The sequence below is a fragment of the Hippocampus comes genome, unplaced genomic scaffold (genome assembly GCF_001891065.2).
Source record: "Hippocampus comes isolate QL1 unplaced genomic scaffold, H_comes_QL1_v1.1 scaffold112, whole genome shotgun sequence".
In the NCBI taxonomy this organism is placed as follows: domain Eukaryota; kingdom Metazoa; phylum Chordata; class Actinopteri; order Syngnathiformes; family Syngnathidae; genus Hippocampus; species Hippocampus comes.
The window spans coordinates 2,660,727-2,675,049 of NW_017805841.1; the positions used below are offsets into that span (position 1 = coordinate 2,660,727).

At 40.3% G+C, this 14,323-nt stretch overlaps 1 protein-coding gene across 4 annotated transcripts in view; it reads left to right on the plus strand.

Annotated features, from left to right (window-relative positions):
- LOC109526841 (voltage-dependent calcium channel subunit alpha-2/delta-1) overlaps positions 1–14,323 on the plus strand; it is a 76,856-nt gene that overhangs the window by 33,376 nt on the left and 29,157 nt on the right. For all 4 annotated transcript variants that reach the window (XM_019888402.1, XM_019888405.1, XM_019888401.1 and 1 more), the window contains exons 7-11: positions 5,518–5,649; positions 7,368–7,437; positions 8,172–8,222; positions 8,384–8,483; positions 13,441–13,599. In XM_019888402.1, coding sequence (XP_019743961.1) covers positions 5,518–5,649; positions 7,368–7,437; positions 8,172–8,222; positions 8,384–8,483; positions 13,441–13,599 — 512 coding nt within the window. The remainder of the gene's footprint in view (positions 1–5,517; positions 5,650–7,367; positions 7,438–8,171; positions 8,223–8,383; positions 8,484–13,440; positions 13,600–14,323) is intronic.

A 14,323-nucleotide genomic window follows, 5' to 3' on the forward strand; every position in this document is an offset into this window, starting at 1 on the left:
TCAGGCCAACCACGTGGACTCAGTCCGTCCCTCGTCGGCGAGAGGCACTCGGCATAGAGAACATAATTTCCACGTCACACCCAGGTGCCGCACAAGCCGAAACGCGGCCAAATAATGAAAAAAAATGTAAACAAAAACAACACACACACACACACACACACACACACACACACACACACACACACACACACAGCGTGGTGATTGGTGAAATAAAAAAGATATGGGACACATGTCATTGAGGTCTGTGGGAATGAAAGATATACAGCTCTGTTTTTTTTTGGTAATAATTTTTTTCTGTATTTGGCTGTGTGTCAGATGTGCGGCACCTGCGCGTGATGTAGTACTGCTGAGTCGGTTCTCAACGCTTCTTGGCTGTCGCAGACAACTCGGATGGACTAGAAAACAATAAAAAATGCGATTTTTGGAAAACAGATTCATATTTTTTATTGTAACAAAACTCTCAACCGCATTTGTGAATAAATCAAAGGAAAATGACACTTATTTGCTGAACAAATACCAGTAAAAGTAACAGAGACATTTTTTTCTTTTAAATATAAATGCAAACATAACCAGTTATTTCACACTCCTAATTGGAACCACATTAACTTAAAACAATTTTCATTTCCCACCCTGATAGGGACACTTGATGGGGTGAAACATCTGCCTTTGAATAATAGGTCTCTGTAAAAATGATCTCAGCACTAAAATTCAGCCCCCTGAAAACCTCAGCAGTGATTTAATGTGTTTTTTATGACTCTGTTCCACGTACCTTAATGATGCCCATATTTTATGGGTGTGGCCTGTTTGTTTTTGTTGATTTTTTTAAATCTCAGCCTGTCAACATCATTAACAGAAGGAAGCAAGCATTGTAATCTTGTTTCCTGGCATGTTTTGTCACATTCTGTGAAAATATAAAAGTGATCGACACAATCTGATGTCGATGCGTCTATAATCTGAGCCGCTTATCTCCATTTGTCTTCACAATGGTTGCAGGCATGCTGGAACCTATCCCAGCTGTCTTCAGGCAGCAGGCAGGGTACACCCTGAACTGGTCGCCAGCCAATCGCAAGGCACACGTAGACAAGCAAGCATTCATGCTCACAATCACACATAGGGACAATTTCGAGCGTTCAATCAACCTACCGTGCATGTTTTTGTAATGTGGGAGGAAACCGGAGACACTGGAGAAAACCCACACGGTATTTCCATGTGTGTAAAACTCAATTTGCTTGGAGATAGATTCTGCCTTAAGCTGACCTCAAGCAATGCTCAAGATGTGGCGTTTATCACTCGCGATGAAGACAGATTGGAGACACGCATCAGTCTGCATGCGAGACAGCCACAGACTTCACATATTTTTTTTTACAGCCAACAGCCAGCTTCACCGCAGAACATATTTTTCAGAGGGAAGGGGAAAAGAAGACATTTGTACACTGTTGAGGCTTCAATTGGCCCAATTTGATCTCCACCCCATAAATGTTCCAGGAATAGCCTTTACTCAGTCAGGGGGTGAAATTGGATTTTCTGGGTAAAATGGGAGGCGGAGTCATGAAATCACCCTTCAGCTTCCCCATCAACCTACCCACCCCCTGTGGGCACTGGCCTGCCGGCCGTAAGACTGGAAATACAGCAGATGACGGACATGTCAAAATATCCTATCTATTTGGCAAATTGAGGGAAAAGGAGGGAGTGTGGAGTGAAGCATAATTGTTTTGTATTCAACACTAGATGCGATAAATCTCCAGTAGGATTTATTTATTTTTAACATTTCTCAATAGAAGGAAATTGACTTTGCTCTCATAACAAAATGTTGGATAATTTTCAAGCCCATTATATGAATTGGAGGAGTGTGGGGACCATAAATCAGTTCCACATAAAATGATACAGTATACCCAAAATATGATAAAAAGAGCGGTTCTGAAGGTTGTTGTTTTTTCCACAATGTCCCATATGATACAAGGCACGTCTTGAGGACCTCTTGTGGTGTGGGGACCACAAAATTGGGAACCCCATAACATGAATGTAGTAGTTATTTTGAAGCAGATTTCTAATTTAATGTATTCAGTTATTTATTTTTGCAATGGCACATACTGTCCACACAGGTTTGCTGCCAGTGTGTGTCGGCTAGCTATGATTTTATGGGGATTATTATGATTTTTTTTTTTTTTTACTTTTTCATATTTCGGGGACCTCTCGGGCCTTGGGGACCATAAATCAGCTTCCTATAATAAATACAACCAAATATAATAGCAGAAGCCATTCTAAATTCTAAACGTTGGTTATTTTCCCATATGAAAAAATCTTGGGGACCTTTGGTTGTGCGGTGACCACAAATCGGGAGACCCCCTTATAAAGCCGGATGTTTTTTAATTATGGCACACTGCATTCATACCTGTTTTCCATAACAATGGGCAGAGAAATTCACTTGGAGTCCTTGGTAACCATGAATCGGGCAAAAGACTGAAATATGATTGCAGGAGCCACGCTAAAAGGTCATTTTTCCTCACAATGGGCCACATATCAAATATCTTTTAAGACAATCAGCATTTGTAGTGTGGGGACCAAAAATGTGATCCCCAAAAGAAGCAATTTGGAAGCTGATTTGTTTTTATACATACACACAGAGAAATATTTGGGTGTCATGGTCACAGAGTTATGAACCATAGAGCTAACAACGGGCGAAATCCTCACTTTTCAGGCGATCCCCAAAAATGGCATGTTTGTTCAACCATTAACATTGCAACATCAAAGAGATCAAGCCATTTTCAACATGTTCGATTGGTCAATAATTTGTAAAAAAAATAAATAAATAACACCCACAGTTGTGGACTGACCCGTAGTATAGCTTTGTGAAAAAATGTGAAATTTACCAGATTGTGTCATAGACGCCAGCGATTAATATTCCGGTTAAAGTGTGCAGTCGTTTAGTCATCCTATTTATATTATTGTCACTTATGCTATGACTTAATCTCTGGGTTCAATGCAGAATAAACGCACTGCAATGTATTATCCTGACGACACGCAAAGCTATTTTATTCTATAGCTCCATTGTTAGTCGTAGCCTCGCGCAATTTGAACTTTTCTCATTATGCACCGCTGGCTATAGTGCTATTTTATCTCACCCCATTTAGAATTCTGCACTTAATGAGGTAAATGCATAATGTGCACACTCACATGCTCACGCGCGCACACACACACACACACACACACACACACACACACACACACACACACACACGTATGTTTCAATTTAAAAACAATAAAATTGCCACTCTTGGCAAAGCGAGGCTTCATTAACTGCTGTCTCGAGAGGCATGCATGCAAATGGAAGTGTTTGCACATCAACGAGCCACGTCACAATCGATACAATGATTATCCATCTATTTCACTCTTGTACACTTTGTACAAATTGAAAACTGAGAAGAAAAAAAAAACATTTTACTCTAAAAAGTATGTTGTTTGTGCCAAAACTGCATTTCAATTTACTGATATTGCGTTATCCATTTATTTCCTTTATATGTGTAATTTGAGGACAAAGAGAAAAAAACCCTGTTTTTGCATGACATGTTTATAACATACATCACACAAATGAACCAATCAAAGAAACTTTTTAAAAATTATTTTGGTAATTCTGAATCCTGATGATTATGTTTGCTCACAGGTGGCAAAATCAGGTCCAGAAAGTCAAGCCCAAGCCAATTTTACTTTAGACACAGTTGTTTCTGCATCCCGGGAGCTCGTGGAACTGCCGGATGAGTAGAGGCACCTGTGGCTGAAGGCAAAACTGCGGTAGGGTTTTTGCTTGCCACCTATGCCTATACTGTACTGACATATTGTCACATTAGTAGTGACATTTCCACCGAGTTTAAAGTTGAAACTCGGCAAAACTGAATATTATTATCTTTATGGAAGCAGAGGGTTTGATACAGCTCTTGTATGAGACCTCGAAAGGCATACCTAAACTTGTGTCGGGTGTAACTTGAACAACGCAATGTTTAACATAATCAATACTGTCAGATAAATGAGACAAGTGTGCAAATAATATCCTCAGTGGAGGGAAGGAGACTAAAAATGAGAGCGAATTGAGGAGAGGGGGAAAAAAAAGAGTGTCGTGAGAGGCTGAACCAGTTTGGGGGCGCCCAGTGTTGCGTCCCCCCTTCATCCATCATTGTGTTACGTGGCTCTAGGCTGTCCAAGTGCTGTGTCACTGCATCCATAATGCCTGTTGCCTCCCACAACACACACCATCAATCAGCTGCTATCACACACACACACACACACACACACACACACACACACACACACACACACACACACAAACACACACACAAACGCGTTATTTCGAGGTAGAAATGAACGAGCTCGTGTTCATGTGGGAATACAAATGTGTTTATCAAAAATATCCACATGAGTTTGTGTTCACTTCACAGAACCTGGGCAATTACAATGATGTGTATTAAGGTGTTTATCTTTGTCTCTTTCTAGACATTTTCACCATGACGTCAAACATACTTGTGGGTTGTAAAAGCTCAATTATTCTTCGACTGCTTCACTCATAGAAAAGTAAACTCCTTAAATGCCATTTGACCCGAAGCAGACCAATTTAGAAAACAGGGTAAATGACTTCAATGATGTGATCGTCGAATATCATCTTTGAAAAGTTTTGATGGCACTGACATACGGTTGTGACGCTAGCTCTCCCAGCCTGTCCTTCTAGGCGGTTTTGCGATCTTCTCTGGACAACTTTTCATGACATCCACTCAAGTTATTGTCCTCACCCGCAATCCTCTGTACCGTATTGGCCCGAATATAAGACGGTGTTTTATGCATTGAAATAAGACTGAAAAGGTGGGGGTCGTCTTATATTCGGGGTCTAGACATTGTACCTATTCACGACGCTAGATGGCGCCAGATATCATTGAAGCCAATGCTGAACTTGACTCCCCAGGCCAAAGTGACCCCCTGCCACAAAAAATAAAAATAAAAATAGCGGTAGCACGAAGAAGAAAAATAAAAAATAGCGGTAAGAAGGAACAGAGAAGAAAATAATAGAAGAGATAACAGAAAATGGAGAAACGTAGCGACAATCTGGAGAAAAGTGGGTCGAAGATCGGCCAGGTTAACCGGCAGCTGACAAGAAGTTATGATGTAATTTCCATTTCAAAAACCAGAAGCCATTCATTTACGATTGTGATTGCACTTTGGATTTGAATGAGGCAAAATCACATGCTTTTTCTCTCAAATATATTGTTATTATCATTTGTTTCTGATGTACTGTACTGTAATTATTTTCTGTATAAAAATTAATTTGGTGTTCAAAAAGTATTTTTTCAAACTTGAGTCTTGAAAAAGAGGGGGTCGTCTTATAATCAGGCCGTCTTATATTCGGGCCAATATGGTATTTAGTGGAGTCATTCTTTTCAGTTCAAGTCAACAGTAGTCACAAGGAAATACCCTAGTCCCTGGTGTTCACAAACATTTTGAAAAGATCCATCACAATCTTTCTTTTGTTTTTAGCAACCATTGTGCTGAACGAGCTGAACTGGACCGAGGCTCTGGAGGACGTGTTTAAGAAAAACAGAGAGGACGATCCCACCCTTCTTTGGCAGGTGTTTGGAAGCGCTACAGGTCTGGCCCGCTACTACCCAGGTAGGCAAAAAGAAAGTACAGAGAAGTTTTTCCATGCAAAGCCATATGTATTGATAGAGGCAGGTAGGGAGAGAGGGAAAATTTGGTAGGTAAACAGAGTGAGCAAGCTGGGAAGGTAGAAAACAAACTGGTCAGGTTGATCAGTACAGAGTTGCTCCATATGCTAGCCATCCATTTTGTCAGCTTATCTGGGGTCAAGTCATGGAGGCAGCAACCTAATCAGAGAAGCCCAGACTTCCCTCTCCCCAACCACTTCGGCCAGCTCTTCTGCGGGCGGTTCTACAAGACACTGCAACTAAATTGCTTCCAGGTCACCATTGTAAATGACAACCTGCTCTCATTTTCCTTATTTGGTTAAACAAATAAACTAAGAATAAATGAATCAATCAATAAATGCGGAGCGCAAATTGCACTCTCAGGAACGATAGGCAAGGCAACAGCTTTAGATCGACTTCCTGCCACCCAATTGTCATTCTCCCAGGCGTATCGCCAACACCCTTCTTTTGCTGCACTAGCTCACGCATTTTGGTAGAGGCTGGTCTGCTAAAAGATATGGACAGTGAGCCTTGCATTGTTACAAAAAATAGGATCCACCCGCCTTTCCACCATGGTGCAGATGTACTGTCTACAAAAATAGAGCCCGTTGCCTCTTCAGCGAGTCTTGATTCTCCCCCCAAATCCCCACCCTAAAGACCACCTCGAGAAACTTTCAGGATCCTAACCAGATGCCCCAGCCACCTCATCTGGCTCCTCTCGATAAGAAGTGGCTCTAGTCTGATCCTCTTCCTTCACACTGATCGGCCGCTTGTACCTGCGATCGTTCTTGTTCTTGCGGTCGTGACCAACAGGTCATGACTAAAGGTGAGGGTTCAAATGTAGATCGACCGCTAAATTGAGAACTTCACCGGCTCCTTCTTCACCGCGACAAACCAATGCAGAGTTCACATCACCGCGGGCGCTGCACCGATCCGCCTTTTAAGCTCCTCCTCCATTCTATTTTCCATATTACATTTTCATCATCTCTCAGTGAAATGGCCATATGGCACAATATTTTTTGTCTCTACGTGGCATTTATTATCCTGCTCAATTCCACAGTTTTCTCTGCTTGAGACTACGATACACAAAATCAACCTGGGTGCATTTGGAGTGCTTTTTTTTTTTTTTACTCAAATGACCTTGACTCAACAGTCACCATGTTTGCAATATGCTCATATCAACGCTCACAAAGGCTCAACATAGAATCCCGTTCAGCTCTGTCCTATACGAACCAATCATCCGTGCTTAAGCTTCATAGTGTTTTCTATTCATGGCATCGTCTGTGTGGCCTCACTGGAGAGGTTGATGTGCAATATTCCGGGATGAACACTGGCTTTGACTATTTTATTTCACTGTGTTTTCAAAAACTACTTAGCATGCATGAAGAGTGGGTTCACTCTCTCATGCGTGCTCATTTTTCATGCTCCCCCACACTCATGCCAAATTGGTGATTGTCAAAGCAATTAAATTAAGTCTGCACATCTTGTCATAAATTATACTCTGGGCTAAACAAATTAATGATATGTAAGATGGAACCCAGAAATCCACAATTTTATTGTCACCATGAAGTATGTCACACAGCCTGACATGAAGGGCGTGTGATCAATAAAATAAGCAATTAGTGGGTTTTTCTCCTCGCTGTGTGAGACAGGTGTAATCGACACAATTTTTATGTCCTGCAGCGTCTCCCTGGATGGATGCTCGCAAGACACCCAGTAAAATTGACCTGTATGACGTACGCAGGAGACCCTGGTAAGAGATCACACTACCACCGTGCCGCCAAGAGTCACATACTATAATACACTCATTGAATCCATCTCCACAGTCTAACTGCTTAGACCACTTATAAAGATGCTTCCACAGCCATCGCCAGTTCCAGACCACCCCTGCAATAAGTGAAATGAGAGAAATTGAAATACTTCCTCGGCATGTTTTAAAAAAATTATGACACTCAATTATTTTTGTCTTTAAACACACCTTTAAACTAATACAATCACATTTAAATGTATATTGAGAGAACAAGAGCAATGGATTATAGAAATTCAAAATATTGTACAAACAGTGTTACAGAAAACAAATCCTATTTTTTTTCCCAAATTATTATCTGATAATATACATTAGTAGTCATGGCCAAAGAAAGGCTATAACGCCAGTCGGGGTATGAATAATTTATAATTTCTAAACTGTGGAGCTCTATCCATGAAAAGATGGACAAGCTGCTGAATGGGTGGAAAGTCTGGTTAAAAAGGCAGAAAAACACTGAAGACGTTCAGTGGAAGTCGAACAATGTGTTGCAAAGAAGGAAAAATGGTTATTAAAAAAACATGCTTCACAAAATGTTGGAAGTGGGAGTGGTTAATGACATGTCTATTAAAGTCATGAGGGATTTTTGAGATATGTGTTGTTTGAGTAATGGACATGGTACGGAATTAATTAATCTCGTAAATCAAGCTACAATTGTGCTGACTGGTTAAGTGTGTGTGCAGGTACATTCAAGGAGCCGCCTCCCCCAAAGACATGCTCATCCTGGTGGACGCGTGAGTTACGCTAACGTCATTGATCTGTCCCCGTATGACTTACGATGATCATATTACATTCTCGACATTTATATGCCCCTTGAGATCTGTTCGGGTCTACCATTGGTCTTAACTGACAAACACAAGTGCAGCAGACTGATGTTTTCGTCTCGTTTTGGCAGGAGTGGCAGCGTTTCCGGCCTGACGCTCAAACTGATCCGGACATCCGTCAGCGAGATGCTGGAGACGCTGTCGGATGACGATTACGTCAACGTGGTTTATGTGAGTTCTGATATTCTACGATTCGGTATTCATGGGGACATTTTTTACTCTTCACTTTATTTTTGAACCAGTTTGGCTGTGTTGAATGACGAAAGGTGTATTTTACCAGAGTATATTCCATTTTGAAAGCAGTTTCCTCTCTGTTCATGAAATTAACCTAAAATGGCAAAGCTACACAGAACAAAATTCTAATTTTCTAGTGACAAGAAATATTTGCTGAAAAATATTTTTTTTCATTTGTAATTTTTCAGTGAAAAGCAAATGTCCATTTTTAAAATGTTTTATCATAAAAATAAATCACGTAAAGACTTGCGTTTCGGAATCAACATTTCACAAACATTTTTAAAAATGATAAAAATGAGCCTATGTCTTTTTCACAGGACAGCAACAATTTGATCGGGATATTTGTGTCTGAAATACTTTTAAAAACTTAACTCACTTAAAGTGGGAAATAATTTGAATGCATGATATATTTTTAAAGCAGCTTTTGGGACATTGACATTTCTCACGGGTCTTACTACGTTTCAAATTGTAATTTATTATTTGATCCTCAGGTATCTCAATATTTCGTTATTTGCATGCAGTAAAATGACACGTTGCTTACTGCTTTCAGCAAAGAAGCATTACGACTGAAATTATAACCAATTTACCTTCAGTAGTTCGTTTTGGTAGGACTCATTTCAAGAGGAACACATTTATTATATGTCATACTTTTAGAATATTTTTTGGGATACAGACCTTTTTCTTCAGGGTACTTTAGGGTTACACACACAAGCAAAGACACTACACATCTACTCCACGATTGCTTTGTCTCTCTCACACACACACACACACACACACATGCACACGCACTTTTCTGTTTTTATTCCCTCCCCCCTTTTGGACTGCAATGCAATGAATGTTTGTCTAAAATTTAATCTGAGATTATGTTTTAATTAGTGCAAAAGGGTCTGGAAGCAAGCGGTTCCCAGAGATGGATGACATGTAATGAAGTATGGATTTCTACCACGTCTGGCCACCTTCAAGCAAGCCTTTAATGAAATGCCTGCTGCTCCATTTTGGTGCACTGGATGAAATTTTGCACTCTCTTGGCCGCCCCTTCTTTTTATATACCGCATGCACAAAAGTATTGTGACATGTAACCAAGTTTTCTTGCCACCCTCGCGTTCTACTACAATAATTAAACCTCAACACGGAGTAGTTCATTCGTCATCTCTATTACTTGTCCCCATTCATCTCTTTGCGCCAGTGACCAAGGCATGTGTGCAACTTTCCCATGTACAATACTGCAACTTTCCCTTTTACATTTTTCGGCATTCTCTCCCGTCACTTCTTGTTTTGTTATCGACCAATCATTCCCACGACTCGCCGCACTTTCATTTCTCGAAACCTTCCAGACTTACGATTAAGCGTCCAAAGAGCCAATCAGGCGAGCGGTGTATCCATACTGGTGTGCTGCCAACTATGAGGTGTTTGTTGCAACAAAGTCTGCAGATTTGGAGCTTTGTTTTTCTGAAAACAATGCGTCATGCTTCTTAGTGGACGTTGATTCTGTGAAGATCTTTAGCGCCCTGTCATCCTTTGTGTTTTTAAGAATGGGACAGATACAAGCAAATGAAGAAGAGACATGTATGCTTAAAAAAACGGTTACAGGTTCATGGTTTTAAGATATTGGCTTTAGGGTGTATTTCAACCATAAGTTTGATGGGATGGTCACCATTTGGCCAAAACTTGGAGTGAAAATCAATTGGTCCCTGGTTTCGTAGGCGACGCTGTCAAGGAGTTCGCGTGTCTCAATATTTAAATTAAATTCCATTGAAACTAATAAGCCATACAGAGTTTGAGCAACTGACCAAAGGTAACAGAGCACACCAGAGGCAGAGGACAAAGCAATAGTTTTGCAGCACTGTGGTGTTAAACAGTTCAAGATTTTTTTAAGAGTATTTTATTTCCAGTATTGATGCACAGACGGTTTCCATGCATTCTTTTTAATTATATTATCATGTTTTTGTTTTTATGAAGTACAAGGTCGTCAGGTGCTATTTTTTTGATCGGGCTGGAATGGATCTGTGACATTTTCATGAATTTCAATGGGGAAAGATAATTTGACTGTATTTGCTTTCCTATTGTGCTTTACTGATTGGTCAAGTGAGTAGTTGAAGGGATAGGCAATCACCATCCTCATCATTCCCTTAGCCCCGCCCCCCTTGAAACATCAATTAGAAAACAGCAAATTAACTGAGGTCACACTCATCAGAAGTCATTATTTCTGTCTCAGTGTCACACTCTCAGTACGTCTGTCTTTTCATCCGCGGACCTGCTCAAAAACCTCTAACACTGGTGCATGCCACCTGCAGGTGTCGGGGCATGACATGCCATCATTAATCTCTGATGTTAGCAATGAATCCTTCCTCATTAACAGCAGCCAAGGGACCAAGTTGGCATTTGGTCAAGGAAGACACACACGCACACACGCGCACACACACACACACACACACACACACACACACACACACACACACACACACACACACACACACGTATACACTCCCTGGACAGCTGTTGTAGGTCAGAGGAACGCCTGTTGGGTACTCCTTCCCATTCTTATGCTCATTTTTTTTCTTTCATGTTTTTTCTTTTTTCTCCCTCTTTTAATCCTCTTTGCTCACTTGAAGCCTGATTTGCTTCAGGTCTGCCCATCCGAAAATGGCCACCAACGTACTCACGCAAACACATGTGAAAGCGAATCTACTGAGCAGGGGGCAAAACAAAGAAATTGTGTGCATTCCGGGAGGAGTAAATGAAAATACATTTATTCAGTGTGCGGAGAGATCTTTTCAGTTCCATAAATATTTTTGAAATGCCAGAAACAATTGTGTGACATATTTTGTTTGAGAAATTAATGATCTAAGGGCTGACTTCGAGTCAGTCACAAGAAGGAGTCGTGCCATATCACCTATGACGAACTCCATTTTGCACTTATGGTGCTCACCAAAATGTACAAACCATCTGACCTACTTTTTAACCCTTTCAGGGACAGCGGTTACTACAGTGGACAGCTAATCATGTTATCAGGTTACAGTGTGCATGACAGGGTTAATATGACGGCCTCCATCACTTTTATACTTGCTGCCCACAAGTGACACTGATGTGAAAGTTGGACGAGTAATTTTGAGAAATGGAGTTCTGATCTGAGGAATGGTTGAAAAATTCTAAATGACAAAAAAGAGTGGCAAGGTAGAAATCAACGAGAAGGGTTTGGTCACAGAAATACATTTGCATTGGCCAAAAACAACACAAAGTTTTAGTTACAACCATTAATGCGGTGGTTGTCAAAGTGTGGTCCGCAAGCTCCCTCAACTGGTACACAAAGTATCGCTGAATTCAATTGTGCATGGTGTAAGCATTTCTTTCAATCCAGAACGATGCATTGTTTTACTAATTTAACTTTTAAGTCCAATACCTTGGCATGTCGTCTTTTCGAACAGGTTGTTTTGACATTTGCGAGGCCACTGATGTCGTGTCTGACAACTGCTTTTGCATGAAAAAGGAAACACACCGCCCTTCGCTGCACCCCTGACTGCATAATCACCATCTGTGTAAACATGACATATCTCATGACATGAACTCATTTATATGACACACCTTCCGAAGTTTCTCATATTCCCTACTCACACCCCCCCCTTTCCTCCTTTTAATAGATTATGTGACAACACGCCCCATTATGCACACCTCTGTTGTGTTTCCGAAGATATATTTGCTTGCTGTCTTCTTGATTTGGTGTGTGTGTGTGTGTGTGTGTGTGTGTGTGTGTGTGTGTGTGTGTGTTTGCAGACATTGTGATCATGGCCTTTCAGTCAAATAGAGATGTGTTTGTCTGTTATTGTCAAAGGAGAAGCCGCTTCAGTGCCGGCCGGCCATTGGCCACACGCCTACACACGCACGTACACACATATGGGTCAGACATCATGTTGCCTCCCAGCTTGTTGATCAATGTTTGCAGACTCACACAAAAACCCTGATGAGTTGAGAGGAGGTCTGACAATTTGAACACAATAGATGCTCTGTTTTGCATTATTGCTGCATGGCATAGTTGAAGGTGTCGGAGTACAACAATGTTTAACAAGGTTCATAAGGTTTTTGGGTTCAGGGAAGAATTTTATTACAAACACACAGAGAATAGGATTTTATGTCTTTGTTAACTGCAGAATAAATGATTCAACTATCTTCTTTTTAATCACAAAAAAAAGCTTCTGCCTGATTCCATTTTTTAGTAATCAGCAGTAAAACATTAGTTGGTTTTACCCAAATCACCTATTATGGACAAAATAAATCAGAAAATAGGCTTTTTTTGCAAAAAGACATTTTATGCACAACATATGCACACTGTTCAACACATCATGGTGTGAATGAAAATAAAAGATACCACATAAGTTATTGCACATTGTTTTGCCGACTACCAAGCGACGGCTCGCTGTTCCCCGTGGGACTCTATGTACGAGTGAGTTGTGTCAAGGACCTTGAGCTGTGTGTATGAAAATTAGGCATCCTCATCATTTTATTCCCCCCAAAACAAAACAAAAACACTACGGTGTTGCTGCATAACCTTGTTCTAATACACTGTAGCTCCAATCTTGTTGCCATGGGTACCGAGTCGTGGCGCTCCAAGGATGTGAAGCAATTAGTGGGGCTTGATGAATCTGTCTGTTTTTCCACTGGTTCCTAACAACCAAGGCCAGGTGGGAGTGAGGCGTGTGTTCATGTGTGCATGTTAGTGTGCGTGTGTGTGCATGCCGCACTGTATTTCATTTCCACATATGTTACACATGTGATAATTTATTCTAAATTGCGGCGAGCCAAACTAGCACATAGGACCAAGCGTTTCACTCTAATTACGGCAGCGCGTCTTTGGGGTCTGCGCAGTGTCATTTATTAAGCCCTGGCTTTTGTTTCCCAGTTCAACACTATGGTGAAGAAGACGGCGTGCTTTGACCATCTGGTTCAAGCCAACGTGAGGAACAAGAAGCTGCTGAAGGATGCTGTGCAGAACATCACGGCCAAGGGCATCACCAACTATACCAAGGGATTCGAATTTGCATTTGAGCAGCTCGCTGCGGTAATGTTTGACCTACTTTCAATATTTTAATTTTCGTCATTTGAATATTTGTTTTGTATTTTTTTTTCTTCAGGGATGAGAGAAAAAAAATCACAATTGATACATCGTATTTATCCATTGCATTGTTATAGTTTGCATAATCTACTTATCAAATAAATTTCAGTGTATTGAATTGTATTTTTAATTGTATAGCTTTTCTTACCTGTTATCTGAGTTTCATCATGTGACGTTCGCTAGCTGACCCGTGATTGGTCGTTACCTGAGCCTAGAGCAAGTATGATGTAATTTTCAGTCAACAGCAAGAGGCCAAATGTTCATCTCTGAGATGGATTACAAACGGGTGGATTTTGCTTTAGTGTATATTGCAGGAAACATTTAATCGTAGTTAATCATATTTACTCTAATTTAATTTTATATGAATGTCAAATAAAATTACCAGTAGTTACTGCTTTGTATACACGTGTAAAACACTTACTCCTTATTTACTCCTAATAGTTTGTTTTAACAAATACAATCAATTTATAGTATGATATATTTTATATAATGACTTATTATGGATCGCTTTGGTGCATGTTGTCATTTTGCTTTCCCCAATTATGAAATATTTTTTGATGAATTAATCACAATTACAGTACTATAATTAATTAGACATCATTTTTAAATTTTATTTTTGTTTATTTTACAAAAATAATGAATGGTAGAATGTATATTTTGGGGTATATCT